This window comes from Planococcus citri, chromosome 1 (assembly GCF_950023065.1).
Source record: "Planococcus citri chromosome 1, ihPlaCitr1.1, whole genome shotgun sequence".
Taxonomy (NCBI): Eukaryota; Metazoa; Arthropoda; class Insecta; order Hemiptera; family Pseudococcidae; genus Planococcus; species Planococcus citri.
The window spans coordinates 36,857,603-36,882,353 of NC_088677.1; the positions used below are offsets into that span (position 1 = coordinate 36,857,603).

At 32.4% G+C, this 24,751-nt stretch overlaps 1 protein-coding gene across 4 annotated transcripts in view; it reads right to left on the reverse strand.

The window, feature by feature from the left end:
- Nucleotides 1-24,751, reverse strand: part of LOC135831745 (uncharacterized) — a 36,115-nt gene that overhangs the window by 5,736 nt on the left and 5,628 nt on the right. The window contains exons 1-4 of one of the 4 annotated variants that reach the window (XM_065344453.1): nucleotides 11,172-11,315; nucleotides 5,896-6,111; nucleotides 2,028-2,165; nucleotides 1,103-1,242 (exon numbers count right to left, since the gene is read on the reverse strand). In XM_065344453.1, the coding sequence (XP_065200525.1) occupies nucleotides 1,103-1,242; nucleotides 2,028-2,165; nucleotides 5,896-6,111 (494 nt within the window). In that variant the 5' untranslated portion in view covers nucleotides 11,172-11,315. Of the gene's footprint in view, nucleotides 1-1,102; nucleotides 1,243-2,027; nucleotides 2,166-2,425; nucleotides 2,541-5,895; nucleotides 6,112-11,030; nucleotides 11,148-11,171; nucleotides 11,316-24,751 lie in introns of those variants that run through there. The other 3 variants (XM_065344454.1, XM_065344455.1, XM_065344452.1) reach the window with 3 other exon arrangements.

Genomic DNA, 24,751 nt, shown 5'->3' on the forward strand with positions numbered 1-24,751 from the left:
ACAAAACAAACACATTCCAAAAATATTGTAACGAACTAACGATTCGAGTTCGCAAGGGACTCTTCGTTTTGCCAAAGTATGCTTCTGTCTCGTCCCTTCAAACCAGATACAAAGGTCACCAAATTCACTCCACTGTTGTTAAGGTTGCAGTGCAATACGAGTAAGGAATTAAATACAACAGAGACATCCCATTTATACTTACGTATTATTTCAAATAAGTAAATAAAAAAAAATGAAATGAACTTGATTCACACCTCTCCTCTGTCCCATAAAAAAAAGGACCATTCAATTGCACAAAGTGACCCAGCCACAAAACAACATTTCATCATTATTTGAAACATCAAATATTTGAAAAAAAAATTTCGCAACCTAAAATAACTTTTCGTTTTATTCGTGACTTTGCCATAAGCAAACATTTTCATGATACGATACGTTACGTATATTCTTTGAGCTCGCTGTTTAACGACGCCTTTTCTCAAATTTTTAGTAGGTACGAAATAAGACGTGTACCTAATGTATGTTTTACATTTTACTTGAAAATAAAGTTCGAATATTAATAAAGCCCCGCAAAAAGTTTATATCTGCTTTATATACCGCTGGTATTATTTCTAAGCGATAATAATAATTTCTTCCTACGCGAAAATCTTAATAGGTAATTAAAAACGTAATGTAGGTATATTTTATACACATTTTAAACAAATAAAGATCAACGTTATACGTACATGCAAAATTCTAAATGCCAGAACACTATTAATACAAAACTAAAACTTCCCTTTTTTAAAGAGCGCGAATAAACTCAAAAATAATGAAATTTTCCATTATTACTCGTATTACTGTTTTTGGTATAATTATTAGTTTATTACATTACAATTTTATATCAAAAAAAAAAATCTAGAGATAAGACTTGACAGACAATTTCTTGCCTATTAAATCTTCAATTTATTCAATTTTATCAATTCATTTTTTTCAATTTATAAATGATTAGAGTAGAATTGTGACAGTTTGATTTTTGATTCAACTGTTGACTCTTGAGCTATAGTTTCTAATTCGCTATTCAAATTTATATTATGTATCCCATAGGTTTTGGTAAAATTATACTTACAGTGGTACTGGATATGGCGGTGGTGGCGGAGCAACAGGAGGTGGATACCTACAAACGATTGTGATTACTTCGTCGCCATCCATCTCCAAACTCGAATGAAACCTCACAACGATGTTGTTGGTAAAAACACGGGTAGGATTCTACAAAAAATTGAAAAAAAATTAAAATAGTTGGTATGTCATTACATTAATGCGTACTCAACGAAAGTTAATGAAATTGCGAAAAAATACTGATTGGTTCATTATCAAGGGACATGTAAGGCAATAAAATAATACATAATCGTAATTTTAATTCAGCTCATTCAAAAACAACAACAAGAATAAAAACAATCTGATCGTAAAATCAGAGATAGGCAACTAATATTACAAACCTTGATAAAATTCAAATTTGTTTCCACATTCTACCCCTGTAATTGATGATCAATTGCATATTCGTCGAGTAATTTTAATGCTCATTTCATGTGGGCGAGTTATTTATCAACTCGTACGAGTGCCATCAATTTCAATTTCCATTTCGTTCTCTTTGTTCTGCGAAGGTTACTTTGTTCGGGAGAAAATTACATTCACATCGTTTACATGAATTTTTACGAGTGATAAAATTCAAGACACATGCAAATTGCAAGTGTTCGCCTTGAAGTGTTTATTTTTCATTTTTAATACAACGTAACGCCAGAAAAACGTAGGTACAGTATAAGTTTATTTACACAAAAGATAAGAATTTTATAATACAGCTCTTGGATATGTTACCCCAGAATTCTTGGGAAATAAAACGCGGGGTTTGTTACGCTTGTAAAAGTTACGCAGATATGAAAATCTTTGTACCTAGCTATATTTTTTCAAAACTTACGACACGAGATGTTTGTAAATTTAAAACAATATGTAATTATTTTTTTATGCAAGCGAATTCGTAGTAAAAATATATTTACCTGTATGGTTCCACATCCTTTCAAAGGTAAATCTATCCTGGCTGTGATGGTTCCATTTCCACTAATCAAACATGAGCTAGATCTGTCAAAATCTGCGTATACGATTCCATAGAACGGATGCTCGAATTTCAAATCAATCTGGAAAAAATAAATCAGTGGCAATTTTCAGGAGAAAGTTAGGAGAGTCAGACTTCGCCTAAAATTTCTCCAAAATTCTGTTTTTCTTTATCTTTTAAAAAAATTGTAAAAAAACGCTCAAATTATCTACAATTTCAATTTATTTTTTTTTGGCCAAAAAATATTTAGCCTATTTGAAAACAAACGTTTTAAGTATCCAGTCGATTCTCTTTTCTATTTTCTCGGATTGTTTTTGCATTAACGCGACGACGTATCGTTACCTATGGATTATGCTCATATGGGCTGGATTTTTTTAAACCGTAAAAAATTATGAAAAATGCTCATTTTTGGTTCAAAACAGCTGACTTCCCTACATTTTTCCCTCCAGAATCGCCACTGAAAGAAATATAATTGAATTAAGCTTCGTTATTCTTATTTAACCTTCACCGTTGCTACTAAGGTATAAAATAAAGTAAAAAAATTATAATAGTTACAGGTGTGCTATAAAAATGAAATTCAACATTTATTCCTTCAACTATACAAAGTATTACTCTCATAGTAAAAAACTGCAACACGCGATACATATTTATGCAAACACGACTGGAGATTTAAAACTTTTATTTTTTAATAAACTTTTATAAGTTGAAAATTATTTTTTCAAAATTTTCCTTATTTTTTTACGAATGCAGCTCGTTTGAGAGTAACAAGCTGTATCGAAAAAAACGTCGTTTCTTATACCCCTAGAGGATTTATTTCGCTTTCGATAAAACATTAATTTATAAAAGTTTGAAATATTCCATATGCGCCAAAAGTATAACCTCTAAGCTTTCCATTGTAAAACGTCTTTGGTCTAACTTTTTTTGGCATTACCTTTACAATATTTTGGTAAGATTTTTGTTACTCTTTTCTCCCACGAAAATGTGAAAACATTTTTTTTTATAATTTTGTACCTAAGTACATGTGTCGTGTCTCAAAAAACCGTCACATTAGAGAAAAAAAAACTATTCCTTCCTCGAACATTGTAGCATGAAACATTCAGTAATACTGACGTATTCGTTTCCATTACCTACTTTTACCCAAAAATTATCAAGTACAAAAAATTTGTAAAAGAGAGAATTTTTATTCGATTGATTTCAATTCAGTATTCAGCAACACTAAATGAACGAAATTCACCATGAACAAATATTTTTCAAAAAACGACTATATAGTTTGTTTTAATTTTTAATTTTCTCGTGTTTTTTTTTTTTGCAAAAAATTCTGTCTTGTAAACAACAAGCCTACGCGTTCGAGTAACAAATGACCTTAGAGCAAATTCACATCACTTTTTTTGCACCAAGTCAACTGAGAAACACGTTAACTCACAAGTAGAATTTGAAAAGTGTAACGTTTGCGGCGAATTTTAAACATAAAAGGACTACCAGACAGGTTGGAAATAATACAAAATTAGTTTAATACATTAGTAAAACGTAAAAGTAATTAAAACGAACGACCGCATCTCAAGGACACGTTTAAAATGCTCCGAAATGCAAATTCATTTAATTAGGCGTGAATATCTAATGTTTTCACCCATTTTCCACAAATCTATATAGCTTGATTAATTTATGCGACAACGAGAAACGATCCAGCCAATAAAATAATTAAAGCTAAATTTACTACTGTTACCGGCGTTCAAAAGCTTCCAAACTTTGGTATTTATCAGTCAATTAGGCCTTTGAATGTTATTTAGGTGTGTTTCGATATACACAACAGCCAAGTTAAGCTAGATAAAAGACAGCAAGTAGGGTAGATAGACTGATATACCTGCGTATTTTGAGACTTCTTTTTTTATTTTGAAGATAATTTTTTTTTTATGGAACAGGATTTAGTTTTTCAAAAATTTAGAGCGTTGAAACTATTTTTTAAATGTTTGAAACAACACGTTATTTCAAACAATCGCAACAGTTCAATACTAAATTCTTAGATATTTACGAGTATGCATTTGCTGTAAGTTCTTTGTTGAATAGGTTGCCTATTCACTGCCCCTAATTTTATTCAGCATCTATAACCTATGATTTTGAGAAAGCTACGAAAAGTTGATAAGCATTCCATTTTTTTAAAACCGGCAAGTAATTTTTTCAACACTTGAAAAATTTTAAAGGAAAAAATTGCAAATGATTTAACCAACCAAACTGCATACATTAGTCACGCAAGGCGAAATCCTGTAACCTTAACGATCCAAGTAGATAAATTTGCATACTCAGAATCTTCTATTAGACGAGGATAAAAAAACGTTTGGTTCGCAATTTTTACCAACTATGTAATGTAATAAAGGAAATGTGGAACGTTTGCAACACAAAATTTCTATCCCAAATAAGTAATTAGTGCATTGGGTTCTCTCAAGAGGTGTAAGTACGTTTACCTAACTATGGAAATGATTCGCAAATGCAAAATTAGCAAATCATGAATTACTTACATGCAAACGTTACATTTTTAATGCACGAACAACACACCAATGAAATTTTAAATATTCGGTGGCCCAGTTTTTTTTTTCAAAATGAAAACAAATTTTCGAATATTTTTTTAAAACACCCCAAATAAATTTACAAAACAGGTAGGGCAGTTGCTTATAAATTTTAATGAAGTATTTGCATGAGAGAAAAATTATTAGGTGATGCAAATTGCACGGTGATGAAAATTTTAAGGCATGTTGACTGTCGAATAAAAACAGCTTCCTGCAAAATTGATCTCAAAATGTTAGGTAGGTGTATTGAGGAATTATTCCATTTGAACAATTCTTTTTCCTTTTTATTTAACTGTTATTCTAACTGCAATGATTTTTTTCTGATTCAATATTCTTTTTGCTAACGTTTAAATTGTTTTAACTACATATTACCTATTATCTATTTTTTTAAAATTAATTTTATTTCATTAAATTACAGTATTAAGTATTAATTTTTTTCCAAGTCCTTCACCAAACCTCGTCTCCATCCCATCATAAAAAATTTCCCCGATTTGTATTATTTTATAGCCACTTTAAAGCCTACCGCCTAATTTTTCATTAATTTGCCATTTATCAAACATTAAAAACTGTAATACATAGAAGTGTAAGTAGACAAAATAAACATTGATCGTAAAATAATTATAAGCATTATCTTTAGAAAATACCTATTAAATGAAATAGAATTTTAATGAATGTCGTCGCTTGCATTGTTTACTCAATATTCGTATTTGTTTTTCAACTTTTGCTTCAAGTTGTAAATTCTTTAAAGTAGGTAGTTATTTATGTAGTCGCTGAGAATTCGAAAAATTCTCTTATTTTTTTAAGCTCTTTCAATGATAAGTACATAGCTCGTTTAATATATATCAACTAAAGTAGGTATTCCTTATAAAAATATATACTTATACCTTTGGAGAAACAAAAATAACATCGAATGAATTGTGTATGTGAATAATTTGTGAAAATGATACCTGCAGATTTTTATAAGTACCTACGTTTTTAAACACAATTTATATTGTATTTGTAGAGTTTCTCTTTATAATTATTATCATTATGCCTACCTATGTAGGTGCTCTTTTAGGTAGGTAAGTATGTTTATAGTAAAATATTTTTTCATTGGATTATGATATGGCAGAATAAAACGAAAGCATTCCAAAACAATATAAATGTACTTATGTGAGCATTCAAATGTAGATACTTATACCTATTAATAGAAAATAATTATAAAAATATAGAATAACCAAGTGTTCTGGAGCAATATGTAGGTACATTTACCTGCATGTATCCAGCTGCGCAGTTCAGCGCAGCTTTCGTTCGGTTAAGGAAAATAATCGGAGCTATGTCATCTAGCTTTGTAATTTTTCCATCCAAGATGGTAGATTCTGGTAAGCCATCTCCGGTGTATTCGATGCTATTGGCTTGATTGTCGTAATTGGACTGCGAAACCGCAGCACCAATTAAAAATCCGATTAAAATAATTCGGCACCACATCTGCAAAAAGAAAAGAAAAACACCAACTTAGTGCTCGCTCTGTGGATATATTTTTGAAACTGGACATTTTCAAATAAATAACAGCACAATTGGAAAACACATCGTAAATTACGCTATCGGCTATTTTATTCGCTCGGATAGTTTGCATCGTCACTCATCGGTGTAAAAAAATATATATTTGAATTTGAGAAATAAAAAAGCCATAGGTAGCTTTACATAACATGTCATTGACGTAGGTAGGATAAACACCGGAAAGGTAAAGAACAGTATGATTGCGCCAACGTTGAGAATAAGTATACTACCTACATTATCGCACTATATAAGAGCTATACGTGTTTGTTTTTTTTTCTCACTGGACTCGTCTCAGTACTGGACATTAAATACAATTTAAACTTCCGACATATTTAATACATATTTGTATATTTTCGCAGGGCCTACTTACGATTTAGGCTATCGTAGAAAAAACTATGGTAGGTTTACCTATTCATTCTACTGGTGCACTTAATATTATTCGGAACTAAGATGAGTTTTTCCTATTCACCGAAATTTAGTTCCAGCGTTATGCAATTTTCAAACAAGGGTGAGAAAAAAATAGGTACCTACTTATAATCGTCTGTGAGAGTACAGGGTGCCCAGAAATATCGAGTACCCCAAAGAGAGTTTTTCATTAAAAATATAGGTTGACAACGTGAAATAGATGCATATGATTGGTGGAATGTTATTCTCTCCAGTCCAACAACCAATCACGTGCTATCATTATTATCATTCACTGTGACCAACCAAAGTATTTTAGTATAAAACTTTTTTAGGGGTACTCTATATTTCTGGGTACCCTGTAATTACTCAGGTAACTACCTAACTATAAGAACGTGTAGATGTTTCCATTTTCGCATCCATTATTAGTCTTCGGCTTTGTATTAAATAAAAATCAATTTTTTTTAAATTAATGGGTACTTATCTTGGGAAATGAAACAAATAGGATTAAACCAAATTAAATTTCAACCACCGAAATTAGAACCTTATAATCAGCTCATTGGCTCGTCGAGAACTTTGATCAATCTCCCAGGAATAAAAACAAATTGCCCGTAACCTTTTACTTAGAATAAATTTGAACATGACCATTGACCACTGAAATTTTTTCTCGAATTTATGCAATATATGCGCAAACTACAGTCCACAGAGAACAAGCAGTGGAAAAAAACATTTCACGCATCACGAAGTAATAAAACTATTACATTAATAATTTCACTGCGTATTAAAGTAACTGTGTAGAAACAAAATGCGTCTATGCGCCAATAATTCCATCGCAGCACCTTTTGCTTTATTCTATTTTATTCGTAATTATCGTTACTTATATAATGACGGTCTTTTTGAGCACTGTTCTCACTTGTAAGGTTAGACAAGTAATGCAGCTTGTACCTAGACCCCTAGTCCTACAGGGTGCCCAGAAATATCGTGAACCCCTAACAAAGTTTTCTTCCAAATATTTCGGTCGGTCACAGTGAATGATAATAATGATAGCATATTGGTTGTTGGACTGAGATAATAACATTCCAATTCCACCAATCCAACCCATATTTTTAATGAAAAACTTTCTTTGGGGTTCACGGTATTAATGGGCACCCTGTAGATCTACTATAGGTTTAGGTACCTTGGTACCTACGCTTTTGGTAGATATTTTATTCGAGCTTCGAGTATTCTGATGCACGCACTCATCTCTTGATTAGTCATGGTACCGCTATCACACATTATCAAACTGACTTTTCACATTTGATGCATTACGTTTTGGATGAAATTCAAGTAAAAAATGAACGAACGAGACGTGCTACTTAAAAAGAACATAATTCGCATAGGTAGGTAATTCTTAATGTAATTTGGTAATAACCTGTTGAGTGTCGATAAAAGTTATTCCGGCGTTAATGATAGTCTGTCTCTCAACCCTTCAAATATAACGTACCTATTCTTTACATGTACATACTCGTACAAAGGGTTCGACATTGCGCCGAAATGTCGTAATGTTAGGTCTCTTTAATATCTTCCTCATCGGCCTGACATGTGATGCATTTTTTTAGTAATCAATTTAATTGTGGGTAAAGGATGTAAAAGTCTCCTCGCTTCTTCTTCTTTATTTTTATTATTTTTTTTTTTTTGAGATTCGATGCTAATAAGTAATAAAGTTGATTATTTTTCCAAGAGTTTCATTATTTTTCGTAATTTTCAGCAAAGAATTCAATTCCAGCTGTTGATGGAATTTTTTTGGATTCAAAATTCAAATAGTCTTTCCTCTTTCACTGCTTTTCAATTGGGATTGTAATCCTTTGTGATGTTAAATGTTCGTCTTCTTAATCAGGCCATAACTCCCACTCCATCTTGAAACTTTTTTTTAGAGGATTAATTTTATTTGCTTTGGGATCCCTTCCTGCAGAAATGAACCCACTGACGTAACTTTGAAAAGCCATTCTTAACTGGAAAAATTCAATTGATTCAATTTGATTGGGTATAGGTTTTCCATCCTCAACAGACGAGAAAAAAAAGGATGGCAGGAGAAGAAGGGCAGGATGTAGGAAATCGAGACACTTCAAAAAACCAAATTTTTTCCTCAATTTGAATGTAATTTCCCTCCATTTCGTAAATCAATTTTTGAAACAATTTTTCCAATTTTGAAAGAGAAACTGTTCTTTTTTATACGTACGACTTATAAGGGAAGCAGGGCAATGCTCTATTGCTCTATCTTCACGATTAGTTGCAAAATGCCCAGTTATAGGAAGCTTGTTAATTTTATCACTAAAATGAGCAATTTTTTCCATCATCCATCATTAACGTATCTTAACGAAATGAACGGTCTACTGCTCCTGCTAAATGCACGAAACATCTGAATGCATTTTGTAAAACACACGTGCCGGTATGTTTTTTGATGTGCCAACGTAACGCTGTAAGAAGTTTCGATGCAAGTATCTATATTGCAACGTTAAAATCTTCATGACTGAAAAATAATTTCGTGAAAAAGACACTTAAGGTTAAAGCAAGCTTCAATGTAATAAATTTAATGGCGGTTCTCCTTGAAACTTGTTATTTAATCCAGTTTTGCGCTCCTACGATATTTATAACAAAAGCCAGTTACACCGCTTACTGTTTTGCATGCATACACCTATATCAGTACGACATACTCGTATATGCATTTGGAAAAAAAAACAGAGAAAGACAGTACCTAAGTACATAAGTACTTACAATTTTATTGTTTACCGAAGTAAATTTTAATTTCCGTCGAAGACCTTATTATAATTACCGAGCCAAGAGGGGTAGATGAAAAACATTATCGGGTACATATCGCAGAAATGCAGGATATGCGAGATTAATTATAATCGTTCGTGTATTTTAAGATTTCTGCATTCTTTATAATGCTTTGATACGATCACACTGAATTTTCAATTTATGCGTAGAAAAGTATCTTCTCTGTCGCCGATTCGCTTCCCTGTTCGCTAATCCAGATAATAACTCTGTGATAACAGTTTCTCTCTTTCTCGATAAACTCGTACGCCAATAATCGTATAAGTATATGTCGTTCTACCTACTCGTACCTAGACCTACTACATTCGTATGCATATTTAATGCGGATAACACAATCCAGACGTTTTAAAAATGCGATCTGTAATTACTACATCTGTAGCGGTAAAGTACCTACGGAAATTGAAGGCGTCGAAATGTTTTATTTTTGTTTAAATAGGCACAAGGACGATTCTCATCGGTGAATTCAATAACGCTATTTCGACATTATCTCAACAGATGAAATTTCAAGTGCTCCGAGTTCAACAATGGAAAAATCTACATGCTGATTTAAACGTATTTAATAGTGGTTCTAAACTTTAGTTAAAAGTTTTTTCAGCGTGCCTCTCAAAATTTGAGATTTGCCTGTATTTTTAAATTTTCAAAAGGATTTGAGTGATGGTGAGAAATTGATACTTAAGATGGTTTTGAGTGGTTCTGGAGTCGTAAGAGACGTTTTGAAAATTTCAGTAGAAAAAATTTTTTTCCAATATTTTAATCGTGCTTTCGATTTTGAAAACAAATTTTACCATAATTTTTTCATGTAGGTACATATTGTGTTGTCCACTTTCTTTCAACGATTTTTCATTCTACTAGTGGGCCTAACTGTTCTTAGGTATTTTTTGGAAAATTGACTAGGTACATACTTACTCGTATTATTGAGATACACGGTTCCAAAGGCTAATTGTTTTTCAGAAACGTACATAATGTGATCAGATCACTTTCCACAATAGACAGTACTCCTCATACCAATTTTAGTTCAATGCCAACTCATTCAACAAATCAGATATAATGTCGTTACTCAGCTATTCTTCATTTCGCACCAATTTCCCTTCCAATAAAAAATTAATAAAATTCATATTATCTTCATAAAAATCATAATTCGATTTTATACACCTGCACACACGATCAGAATATTTTGAAACGGAAATTCCTCTGGTAAACGCCCTCTCGCTGACTAATTGATATGACAAATGTTCAAAAGAATTAACAAATTACTGGATTGAGTGATTCACTTCCTCTAACAAAATTAATATGTATAGCAAAGAACTGGCGAAACCTTGAATTATTCCATTAAACTGACCATGCACTTACATTTTAACACATTGTTAAGGTGTGTCATGCTTCAAGAAGGAGCCTATTAGCACCTCGAGACATATACTCGTAGTTATCGAAATAATTTTATCCATACCTAATGTAAGTAAATCTATACACGCGTGCGTATTATTCATACATTCCGATAAACCATTCATAGGTATGTATGTACTTACAATGAGGTATAAAAACACCCTATGAAGTACTATACTTCACAAGCGTGAAAAAATCTTTTGATCGTTCAAATGTCACTATAAAGATGAGGCAGAAAAAAAACTTACTATAGATTTTAATCATCCAAAGACATTAAGATGCACAATGTGTTGCAATGTAAGCATCGCACACTTGGGTATCTGATCACTATTGAGGAGAAAAAAAAACATCGTTTGAAATTATTATTAAATTCTGTGTTCAACACGTACCTAGCAGGTGCACAGGGTACGAAATACGAATACGATTCACGGATTCACCAAAGTTTTTTGACGTAAAAACGTGGCCAGAGTACCTATTAAGATAACTCGAGCGGATACGAGTATTTCACCAACTAATACTGCATTTTCAATTACTTGCTGAATACGAAAACAAATTCGCACAACGATGCAAAAATTTATCAAATACAAAAGTACGTGGGTGTAAACGTTTGCTTAGCGGTCTTTACATAATCACTAGTCCATTTATGGCTTACGTATAAAGTACTAGGTATATCGCCAACGTTCGAGTGACTTGAACGCTAGTATAGGTATAGAGTTGAAGCAGTTCATACAAGTATACAAACAAGTCGCCTACCTTGTGAGCAATGATTCGCCTGGAATTCTATTCGTAATTCATTTCTTTTTCTCGCAGTTTTACATTTTACATAACAAGTCGTTTTGAGTCGATAATTCATTCCGCAGTAAAGCGAACGAAATTTCGTGAAGTCATTGAAACCTTGCGATTAACCCAAACCAGTTGGATTATATTTTTAAACGGAATATTAAACTTTGAAAGCATACTTACAACTGGATTCTAGTTATTAATTATTTTTAACCACGTGAAAATTTGTCGTCAACTTTCCTCTCTAATAAAAACGCGACTTATTCTGACTCATCTGATGTACATCTACATAGGTACTTTATAGGTGCCTATAACTTTACTCATCGATTCTGCGAACTATCGTATTAAGATATAAAATTTTCTCATTTTTTTACCTCTAAGTCGGCGTATTTCAGGGGGTTCGAGAACTTCACTCATGATTTCATTTGGATGATTTTGAATGCGAATAAACTATACCCATATGAGTATAAAAAAAATTCATTATTACAAATGTGGCGAGTAAATAGGTACCTTTATGAACGTAATCATCACGACGAATATACTACTAAGAAGATATCATTATAAAAACAAACGATAAATAATTTATCGACTTGGTTGAATGGCCAATCGTAAAATATAACTTCTCTCTCCCATATATATGTACTTGGGCATAGAGCTACAATCCATTTACTCATCGTTTCGATGAGTTTATATGAAATATGATCAATATGATTCGAAATTTCAAGTTCAAAGAGGAAACGGATGAACGCATTAAAAGATATGTAGCAAACGTTTATTTAGGTATCTCTCGTAATCAATTCGTTTTGAGTTAAGTATCTAATTTGTATGAAGTATAGGTACCTATACCTACTTGCATTTATGATTTCTCATAATCATAATATTGAACCTTCAAATTTTAATTTACGACATCATTTCAACTCGATCATTCGATAAATTTATTAGGATGTTTAATCAAAAGTAAATTGGTTTAAAAATTACTTTGTAAGAAAATAGGTATCCAATGGAGAAAGAGATTATGTGTAACAAAAATGCCAAAAATTAGAGGTCTGCAGTTGGCACAGAAACGATCAGAGCATGATCATGGAAAGTCAGTAGGGGTTAAAAATGTCTTTAATACGATTTATGCCTCGATAATATTTATGTTGAAATATCATGATATTATAAAGATTTTTAAAATTTTATAAGGTTTTACACTTAATATCTACTTGAAATTAATTGCAGAATTTTAGTACCTACATTTTAATTGAATTATTTAAAGGTAAGTACCTATTTTATTACTCCAATTTCTTAAATAAAAATTATTATAAGATTGCTTAAAATATATTTTTTAAAAGATAATTATTTTTTTGCCAACAAATATCTCTAAAATTTTCTGTAAAACCAAAAAAATTAAAATAAGGACTTGATACTGTATATAGAATAAACCTTCTTCTAGTTCAATAAAACAGAGAAGGAAGATGGAGAGGTCAATTGAAAACACTTTTTAGCCAAAGGCACAATAATTATTTAATTTCAACAACTACTCCCCACCCCCACCCCCCCCCCGCGAAAATAAATAACAATCTTGTTTCGGCTATTTTGTAGCCTCGAACAAATTTTCACGTTTCCCACGAATTTCAAATTTTTTTCGGAAGGGTCAAAAATGAACTTAGGATCTATAACTTTCGTTGATGTTCATTGGGATCCTCTCAGCACAAGTTGTTAACGTACCACAGAATTCCAGGTGTAGTCGTTCAAAGTAAATTTTTGACCAATGGTAAAACTCCACAAAAAATTCAAAAAAATAGGTGCATATCTTATTATAACCAATTTTGATCCTTCTAGAGCAATGTATAAATTTCTGAAGAAATTTTAAAACTCTGCTGAAGGCTTTGAAGTGACCTAAAAGGGGTTGTTTTTGAAATGGAGATTTGAAGTGAAGTGAATAACTATTCACATGCGTACCTACGTTTTGATTTTTAAAAAATACTCAAGCATTTATCTGAATTTAATTTTGAGATCGTGTATTGAATTTTCAATTTGTTTTCTTTTCTTCCATCATCCCAAAGAACTTAAACAAGTAAGTACAACTACAAGAGTGCAAATGTTTCCTTATCTTGGCAATGAATCTTTTTTCAAGGTAAAGGCGGATTGTAAAAGAAACCAGTGGGGATATAGCAGAAGTTTCTATATTCATACTTTGTAAGCTGAGAATGATTTATCAAGGTCTAATTCTTGGACCACTCAAAAAGACAAAAAAAGAACAATCTCTGTCATTAAAAATTGTGCAAATACTGTAACCATTGATTTTAGCGTATAGCAGATAGCCAGATCTATTGTTCTTTTCAGAGACATTTGAATTAGTACATGCATCTGAAATGTAGTCGTCGCTAGCATTCGTGTTTTACCTCGAATGCATCTGAGATGCATCCAAACACATCCAAACCCTTATAAACATTCTCTTTTTAGTTGTTGTGTGTTGTGGAAGTTAGGTTGGTAACCAAATGGAACAAAACTACTTCATTCTTCACCCTCCCGCAAACCTGTCTCGCCTATCTTACCCTGGCTTTGCCTTTTTTCATTCAACAATTGATAGAAAAGATCGTTTCATTGTATAACAGTGTGTTTTGTTTAATAGAAAAAGGAAAGTAGCAGTTAGGCGGCCTTTAGAATGTTTCCTACATATTTCAAATTTATTTTCAATGAACTAAGTTTATGTAAGCAAGGTAAAAAAGTAATCAAAAAGTGAGAGAATCATCAATAGATTAGTAAGTAGGTATTATTAAAATGGAAAATCTTACAAAAAAATAATTCATCAATTATTTTTCCAGAATTTTTGAATTTTTTGGGCAGCTAAAAATCGAGTTGATAAGTACTCAACCTACTTAGCGACTTTAATCAACATTAAATTTAAGCCAGTTTCCAGGAAATGCAGGCGGACATCTCCACTGTAGTTTTTGAGCAGAATTTTCGTAAGGGAAATATTTAATTGAAAAATTTGAAGTTTCCGGTAAAAAAAATGCTTTGAAGTTTCCATCTGGAAATCGTCTCAAATGTGGATGAACTCATAAAACATGTTCAGTATCAACTATCAAGTCTATTTTTAACTGGCCAAGATTATTATTCACGCCTTCCGAAGAAAATTCAAAACTCTAAAAAAATTGAAATTCGTGCTGGAGGCACCAGAATGGCTTGAAACGGTGAAATTCGGATTTGAGGGAGGTTAACATTAGTTTCAGGGCTAATTATCATCATTTTTGTTGGTTACATACGTAGGTACTTTTTAAAAATCATTAATCACTGAAAATAATCAATTTTATATTCAAACATTTGCCAAAAAATTGAAAACTAAATTTGGGCACGGGGCAGCTAGAATTTTGGATATGGGGATTTCAGAGTAGACTCTCTTCAAAAATTGCAATCGGGTTCACATCGAAGATGGCACCTCGAGAAATTTTCTTGATAGGCAACTAGGTAGGTAGGTATTGAAACAAAAACCAAGTGTTGAAGTATGAACAAAAACACTCGAGCTAAAAAATAAAATTGCACCCCTCTCCAAAAGTCACTTTGAAAAAAAAAATGTACACATCTAAGACCGCCATAACTACGAGTATTATGGCAAAAAAATAGGTAAATAGTATAAAACAAATATTTTCGGAAGAGAAACAAAACACTCGAGCTACAAATTAAAATTACCTCCCACCTTCCTTCTCTCAGACAAACTATGTTATTAATTTTGAAAAAATATATTCATTTCAGGCTTTGAAATGTTCATTTTCAAAAATTTGGGTACATTAATTTGATTTCAAACAGAAAGACTTTTCAAATTTTTTGCAAAAAGCAGGACTTTTAAGAAAGCGAGATTTTTTCACAATTATTTTATAAAGAAACAAGATTTTTATGCAGTTCTTGACAAAAAAATGAGAATTTTTTCGAAATTTTCCGACAAAAAAATGACAATTTTCAGAATTTGTTTGGCAAAGTCAACGAAAGGCATTACTTTTTGCGATTTTTGGCGGTAAGAAATACTTACTTTGATGGTAGAATTTTTTTTTAGGGGTCACCAGACCAAAATTCAAGGTGGGTCATGGCAGTGCATTTTCAATTTTTGGCGAATTTTTGAAGATCAAATTTGATTAAAAATAGGCAAAAATGAAAATTTAAACTAAATTGACCTGAAAATTTGTGATTTAGTTGACATTTGACACCCCCCTAAATTAAAAGAGTTTGAAACCTCCAATTTCTGGACTCGTCTGCATTCACAAAACCTAGAAAAATTACTTCCTCAAAATTACAACTTACAAGGGAACCTTTTGAGGTGTCACTCTCCGATTTGAACGGGACCGAGATTTTTGGAAAGAGCATAGTCTAAAACCCCCAAAACCAAATTTTCAGCTGCCCGAGTTCATTTTTCGATTTTTGGCAAACGTTTGAAAATTCAAACTTGACTGTTTAAATGGCGATTTATGCTTTTTTTTTAAAAAAAAAAGTGCGTACTTGATCCGTAAAAATTGGAAAATTAAGTCCAAAAACTAATATTAACTACCCAAATCTAAATTTCACCATTTCCAGCCGTTCTGGAGCTTCCAGCGCGATTTTTAAATTTCTCCAGAATTTTGAATTTGCTCCAGAAGGCGTGAATATGGAGTTGGGCAGCTAAAAATCGAGTTGTGTATTATACTCGACCTGTTTAACGAGTTAATCCACCTTTGAGCCGATTTTGAGAGTGACACCTCAAAAGTAGTTTTTTGGCCAGCTTTTTTCAAAATTAAAAAATCCAAAAAATCAAAAGTTTCCCGTTTGCGTGGAAAATTTTGAAATTCGCGCTAATCGCTGTATTTCATCCAAAACTAACCCCCCAAATCAAAATTTTATAATTTCCAGCCGTTCTGGAGCCTCCAGCGCGATTTTTCAATTTCTCCAGAATTTTGAATTTACTTCAGAAGGTGTGAATATGAAGTTAACTAAAAATCGATTCGTGTATTATACTCCACCTGTTTAACAAGTTTATCCACCTCACAAACGGTAAACTTTTGATTAGGTATTTTCATTTTTCAATTTTGAAAAAAGCTGGCCAAAAAACCACTTTTGACTTTTGAGGTGTCACTCTCAAAATCGGCTGAAATGTGAATAAACTCGTTAAACTGGTCGAGTGTAATACACAATTCGCCAAGAGGTTCCCTTGTTAGTGATTTCGATATGTACTTGCTCGGGACTTTTTTTTTATAAAAATAGAAAAAAATAGCTTCATGGACAATGTTGTGTCTAGTTGTATTTCACAAAAGATCGAGGGTTTTATTGTGAGCATACTGTCTTGTGTTCCATTTCTTACGTTAAGATCCGTGTTTGTAACTTGTGTGTGATTCGTATAGCAGGTAAAAAACGGTTGCATTCATCATTTTAAAAAAAAGTAAAAAAAAAAGGTTCAAAATGAGACACCATCTATCAACACTTCGAAGTACTTCTTACTCGTTGAGTCGGTGCTGTCGAATGCATCTCGACTGCAGCGCGGCACTGTGTTCAGATGCATTGTAACGTTTCCAAAAAGAACAATAGGACTGGCTATCTGCTATACGAGCGTATAGCAGATAGCCAGTCCTATTGTTCTTTTTGGAAACGTTACAATGCATCTGAACACAGTGCCGCGCTGCAGTCGAGATGCATTCGACAGCACCGACTCAACGAGTAAGAAGTACTTCGAAGTGTTGATAGATGGTGTCTCATTTTGAACCTTTTTTTTTTACTTTTTTTTAAAATGATGAATGCAACCGTTTTTTACCTGCTATACGAATCACACACAAGTTACAAACACGGATCTTAACGTAAGAAATGGAACACAAGACAGTATGCTCACAATAAAACCCTCGATCTTTTGTGAAATACAACTAGACACAACATTGTCCATGAAGCTATTTTTTTCTATTTTTATAAAAAAAAAGTCCCGAGCAAGTACATATCGAAATCACTAACAAGGGAACCTCTTGGCGAATTGTGTATTACACTCGACCAGTTTAACGAGTTTATTCACATTTCAGCCGATTTTGAGAGTGACACCTCAAAAGTCAAAAGTGGTTTTTTGGCCAGCTTTTTTCAAAATTGAAAAATGAAAATACCTAATCAAAAGTTTACCGTTTGTGAGGTGGATAAACTTGTTAAACAGGTGGAGTATAATACACGAATCGATTTTTAGTTAACTTCATATTCACACCTTCTGAAGTAAATTCAAAATTCTGGAGAAATTGAAAAATCGCGCTGGAGGCTCCAGAACGGCTGGAAATTATAAAATTTTGATTTGGGGGGTTAGTTTTGGATGAAATACAGCGATTAGCGCGAATTTCAAAATTTTCCACGCAAACGGGAAACTTTTGATTTTTTGGATTTTTTAATTTTGAAAAAAGCTGGCCAAAAAACTACTTTTGAGGTGTCACTCTCAAAATCGGCTCAAAGGTGGATTAACTCGTTAAACAGGTCGAGTATAATACACAACTCGATTTTTAGCTGCCCAACTCCATATTCACGCCTTCTGGAGCAAATTCAAAATTCTGGAGAAATTTAAAAATCGCGCTGGAAGCTCCAGAACGGCTGGAAATGGTGAAATTTAGATTTGGGTAGTTAATATTAGTTTTTGGACTTAATTTTCCAATTTTTACGGATCAAGTACGCACTTTTTTTTTTAAAAAAAAAGCATAAATCGCCATTTAAACAGTCAAGTTTGAATTTTCAAACGTTTGCCAAAAATCGAAAAATGAACTCGGGCAGCTGAAAATTTGGTTTTGGGGGTTTTAGACTATGCTCTTTCCAAAAATCTCAGTCCCGTTCAAATCGGAGAGTGACACCTCAAAAGGTTCCCTTGTAAGTTGTAATTTTGAGGAAGTAATTTTTCTAGGTTTTGTGAATGCAGACGAGTCCAGAAATTGGAGGTTTCAAACTCTTTTAATTTAGGGGGGTGTCAAATGTCAACTAAATCACAAATTTTCAGGTCAATTTAGTTTAAATTTTCATTTTTGCCTATTTTTAATCAAATTTGATCTTCAAAAATTCGCCAAAAATTGAAAATGCACTGCCATGACCCACCTTGAATTTTGGTCTGGTGACCCCTAAAAAAAAATTCTACCATCAAAGTAAGTATTTCTTACCGCCAAAAATCGCAAAAAGTAATGCCTTTCGTTGACTTTGCCAAACAAATTCTGAAAATTGTCATTTTTTTGTCGGAAAATTTCGAAAAAATTCTCATTTTTTTGTCAAGAACTGCATAAAAATCTTGTTTCTTTATAAAATAATTGTGAAAAAATCTCGCTTTCTTAAAAGTCCTGCTTTTTGCAAAAAATTTGAAAAGTCTTTCTGTTTGAAATCAAATTAATGTACCCAAATTTTTGAAAATGAACATTTCAAAGCCTGAAATGAATATATTTTTTCAAAATTAATAACATAGTTTGTCTGAGAGAAGGAAGGTGGGAGGTAATTTTAATTTGTAGCTCGAGTGTTTTGTTTCTCTTCCGAAAATATTTGTTTTATACTATTTACCTATTTTTTTGCCATAATACTCGTAGTTATGGCGGTCTTAGATGTGTACATTTTTTTTTTCAAAGTGACTTTTGGAGAGGGGTGCAATTTTATTTTTTAGCTCGAGTGTTTTTGTTCATACTTCAACACTTGGTTTTTGTTTCAATACCTACCTACCTAGTTGCCTATCAAGAAAATTTCTCGAGGTGCCATCTTCGATGTGAACCCGATTGCAATTTTTGAAGAGAGTCTACTCTGAAATCCCCATATCCAAAATTCTAGCTGCCCCGTGCCCAAATTTAGTTTTCAATTTTTTGGCAAATGTTTGAATATAAAATTGATTATTTTCAGTGATTAATGATTTTTAAAAAGTACCTACGTATGTAACCAACAAAAATGATGATAATTAGCCCTGAAACTAATGTTAACCTCCCTCAAATCCGAATTTCACCGTTTCAAGCCATTCTGGTGCCTCCAGCACGAATTTCAATTTTTTTAGAGTTTTGAATTTTCTTCGGAAGGCGTGAATAATAATCTTGGCCAGTTAAAAATAGACTTGATAGTTGATACTGAACATGTTTTATGAGTTCATCCACATTTGAGACGATTTCCAGATGGAAACTTCAAAGCATTTTTTTTACCGGAAACTTCAAATTTTTCAATTAAATATTTCCCTTACGAAAATTCTGCTCAAAAACTACAGTGGAGATGTCCGCCTGCATTTCCTGGAAACTGGCTTAAATTTAATGTTGATTAAAGTCGCTAAGTAGGTTGAGTACTTATCAACTCGATTTTTAGCTGCCCAAAAAATTCAAAAATTCTGGAAAAATAATTGATGAATTATTTTTTTGTAAGATTTTCCATTTTAATAATACCTACTTACTAATCTATTGATGATTCTCTCACTTTTTGATTACTTTTTTACCTTGCTTACATAAACTTAGTTCATTGAAAATAAATTTGAAATATGTAGGAAACATTCTAAAGGCCGCCTAACTGCTACTTTCCTTTTTCTATTAAACAAAACACACTGTTATACAATGAAACGATCTTTTCTATCAATTGTTGAATGAAAAAAGGCAAAGCCAGGGTAAGATAGGCGAGACAGGTTTGCGGGAGGGTGAAGAATGAAGTAGTTTTGTTCCATTTGGTTACCAACCTAACTTCCACAACACACAACAACTAAAAAGAGAATGTTTATAAGGGTTTGGATGTGTTTGGATGCATCTCAGATGCATTCGAGGTAAAACACGAATGCTAGCGACGACTACATTTCAGATGCATGTACTAATTCAAATGTCTCTGAAAAGAACAATAGATCTGGCTATCTGCTATACGCTAAAATCAATGGTAACAGCATACAGTATCATGTATCTGACTACTCGTAGATATAATGTACTTCACCTAACATATAAGCACCAATTCACTTTTTTCTCTACAACCTATTTTGCCAACATTCATAATCGTCATCTTTGGTTGAATTTGCACACGCCTTGGTGAATGATGTAATCAAATTTGAAAAATAACGACAAAATAAAAATGGAGAATATAAATTTCAATTCACTATCCGTATCCATCCAAAATAGCAATAACTGATAAATTGGTTGGACGGTCGCCAGTCGATTATCACTGAAGCGTTTCGCAGCAGCACTTGGAAGACTTGATTACCTATACTTAAAACTTGCATTACAATTTGAGATTTTTTTCGTATTACAGCTTACAAGGCCAATATTCACTTTCACTTTAACGAGTACGAAGCTTAACACTTGATATTTTGTTATAGTATAGTAGTAGGTATAGAATGTCTGCGCAAGTACCTACATATTAATTTATAGGTCCGAATACTGTTATTTCCGAAGCGTGGTCGATTTATCGAAATGCTCATAATCGTTTATCGTGTACCTATACCTACTACCTAGATAGGATTTTGCAATCGATAGTTTGATAGAAATGGTTCATTCAACACGTTTCTCACCAAAGATCACGATGCGTAAACACAATTAGAAAATCATAACTTATAGTCTTTATAATAGAAATAGGTGAATAGGAACCTTGAAAAAACACAATTCAAATAAAACCAGTTTTTCATAATTTCTATTAAGATATTTTCATTTCACGCAAGGATAATGAATAATATGATCATACGTATTTATTGGGTAAATGGTAAAATAAAGTGCAAAATGCTGCAAAAAATTTAAAGAAAATAAAAGTAAAGTCAAGTCCTCCCTCCTCCATAGGTTACGTACTCGACTTACTTAATATACTCGTACTTTCATAAGAACTCTTGTTTTCAATCTTATAATGGAAATAACATTTGAATAATCTTGTTCAAATGTAACGAGAATGCGTTTGAAATTTATGGACCTGCAATTCGCTTGTGATCCTCGATGTTTACTACCTGTTGGTATGTACATACTACCTCATGTTCGCGGAAAACGTGCAAATAAAAGTTAATTGGGAGAGATGAAACAATGGAAGGCACAATCGTGGTGGTTTTATTCAACCAATTCTTCCTTTTTTTTTTCATTAGCAATGTTTTTCTTTTCTTTTTTTCTAACAATGCTATAGGTACCTATAGGTAGATTACCTATTACAGCATCTAATCCTTAATGGCTTTGAGACATAAGTATAAAATCTCTTTTAAAACAAAATCATGTTAATCGATTTTTAGCGATGATGATTATCTTGGTGCTGGTTCGACGCACCTGAGTACAATAGGTTGTTATTATTAAAATTATGTATTTCTTAAATTTTTAAATAAACGCAATGTTTGTACCGATAAGTTGGCTAAATCGGTTAATTCGTTTTGCAATTCATTTGAATAAATTATTATCTCGTTATAAGGGTGGTCTATAAATAAAACACCCTTTACTGAATTATATTACATTATAGCAAGTTATAGTAGGTATAAATATTTATGAGCCATCAAAAATAAGGAGGTAGTTATTAACAGATACCTTGTACGAAGAATCGTTACCACAATGCTTAAGAAAAGGCTACATCCTTTGCTTCATTTTTTCCAATTTTCACTTAAATTAAAATAATCCATTTACTTATACATACATATGCATGAGTATGCTAATACATTAAATGAATAGGTATCCACTAATGTTCGCAACACATAACTACTTATATTTGTACATACTTATAGGTAGGTACTCGTATTATTAGAAACAATATCTACTCACATTTAAATCGCTCAGAAAGACATACTCTGATACATAGGTAATTTTGACCTTCAGATAAAAATATTTGAAAAGGGAATAGATTCGCAAAACTTCACCGAGAAAACTCAAAAATCACCTTCAAACAGTGAATAAGAGTTTTCGACTATGTTGAACCAAACAATGAAACAATCAATCATCCATTGACTCTTTTTCACAAGTCAGCTGTGTACATGACCCAGGAAGCGACGACTGATTAAAAGTGCAAAAAAAAAGACAATAGTTTGTAGATACTTTCTTACTGTTTTATTAGCCACACCTACACAAGTCAACCGAAATAGTGCTGAATAACCTGAGTAAAATTTCGGTAAAATTTTAAAAAGCAACGTATGTACATACAAATATCAAGGTTAATAACATTTCTTTGGGTCAAGAATATATTACACATGAACGAGTAAGGATTCATTTACGTATTATAGTTTGTGTCGAGCTAGACAGTATACCTACTACCTACCTACTAATAATAATTATATGCAACTTGGTTTTTGAAAAATATACCTACGTATTTCTTTGAAACTGCACGCTTTAAATTTAAATACACAAGTACTGAAATTTAATTCCTGCGGCGAGTAATTTATATGTGACATTTGAATCACATTCTTTCTTATGCAACTATCACAAATATAAGATCTAAACGTTACCCATAATATCGAGTACCTAATATGTACCTTGTGCCTTCCAGTTATTACGAGTAGAAATGTCTACAAGATGCACTAGCCACGCATCCTATGTGATGATAGTCCATAATTTCTAATAAATTACAAATCGAATGAAAAAAATATTCACTGATTCCCAATTTTTGGTGATCAACTTATAAGCAATTTAGTTCTAATGAGCTGAGCCCTACGTAAAAATAAAGATTGAATACTTTCCTTCGTAAAATAAAACTAATACGTATGTAGATTGGTAGGAGGTGGAACTTTCTTTGAAATTAACAATACGATGAGTCAGTTATCAGAGCATGGTGGAAAATTTCTCCAATGTATTCATGTTATCTACCTAGTACCTACGAATATTCTTTCAATTAAAGTGCAATGATAGGGACGAATGACCATAGAAACCTGAACATAATTTTTTTATAAGATAATACAGTTTTTGTTTGCATCTTTTTGCCAAAAATTAAACTTTTTTTTTGGTATTTCATAACAGCATTCTTTTTCTTTCATTCAAAAGCATATAAAAGCCGAAACTTACCCACAGACAATATTTCTTCAAAAGAATTCTCATCTTTCCTCAACTTAAGAAAAAATCTCAACATAAAATAACGCTCTTTTAATAGGTTTCTACCACAAAGGAAAATCCTTAGAAAATCGTTAAATTGTTAGCTATACGCAGGAGTAATTATTCGGCTTACATTCATCATAAGTTAGGCTTTTTATTCTGTACCAACATTTTACCGCCTTCATAAGAATGATATAAACAACGTCGGTAGGTAGAGGTACCTTCAGCTTCATAGCTCAAGAGACGAGAATAACAATAAATATTTTTAAAATCACGAAACTTTAAGGTGGAATGCTCGCTCAGGCAAAGAGTTAAAATCCACCTGCTAAATTAACAAAATGAAAAATAAATTACGATTTTCATAGTAAAAAGCCGAGATTTATGCAGACTTTGCTTTGTCATAATAACTCGCAGCTAAGTATAACGTAAGACGCGAAGAATTATCTACCAGGAGGAGAAAAAACCACCAAGTGCACCATACGGAAGATCACGTTAAAAAAATCATAGTCGGCGATTCGGCGAAAAAACTACACAGGCAGTCTAAATATACAAGTTGACGTTGAACCGTAAACCTTGATTTATGTCTTTAAGTCGATCGTTTTGAAACAGGATTAAGAGATGCATTCTACGTATCTGCTATTGTCAGCTATGGAATTTCTTTATGTACCTGTTGCGAGGGAGGAGGGACGGACGTTCGAGTAATACAAGCGGCTTCTTCTCTTTTCTTTTACTTTTTTTCTTACAAAAAATAAAAGTTTTACGAGTATTTTTGTGTGTGAAATAATTTTTAAAACCTGACGTAATTTATTGGCGGGAAAAATATACAGTTTTTAATGGATATCTACTATTAAATTAAAAAGCAACAAAGAAATGCAATTGATTTGCAAACGTGGTAGGTATTTGCCAATACATTAGCATCAATGTTGCATGCATCTTTAGCACATCTGACACTGACTATCAACAAAATTAAAAATTTTGTTTTTAGGTATAGGTAGGTACGTAAGCACACCTGCCTAGTTCATGAGAATAATATACGTATTTCAACATAAAAATCCAATGCTGAAGTGTTGAATTTAGTAACACTGTAACAGTAAAGATAAAATTAGTAAATGACAGAATAATAAAGCCAGCAACGCTTGGTTAGTCATCCTTAGCAAAGAGAGAAAAAATACAGAACTTAGTGATCTAAGATGCTACTACCTATTTTATGGGTACCTACCTTACACTTTACTCTGTTTACCTTAAAGTAGAAAGATACGAAA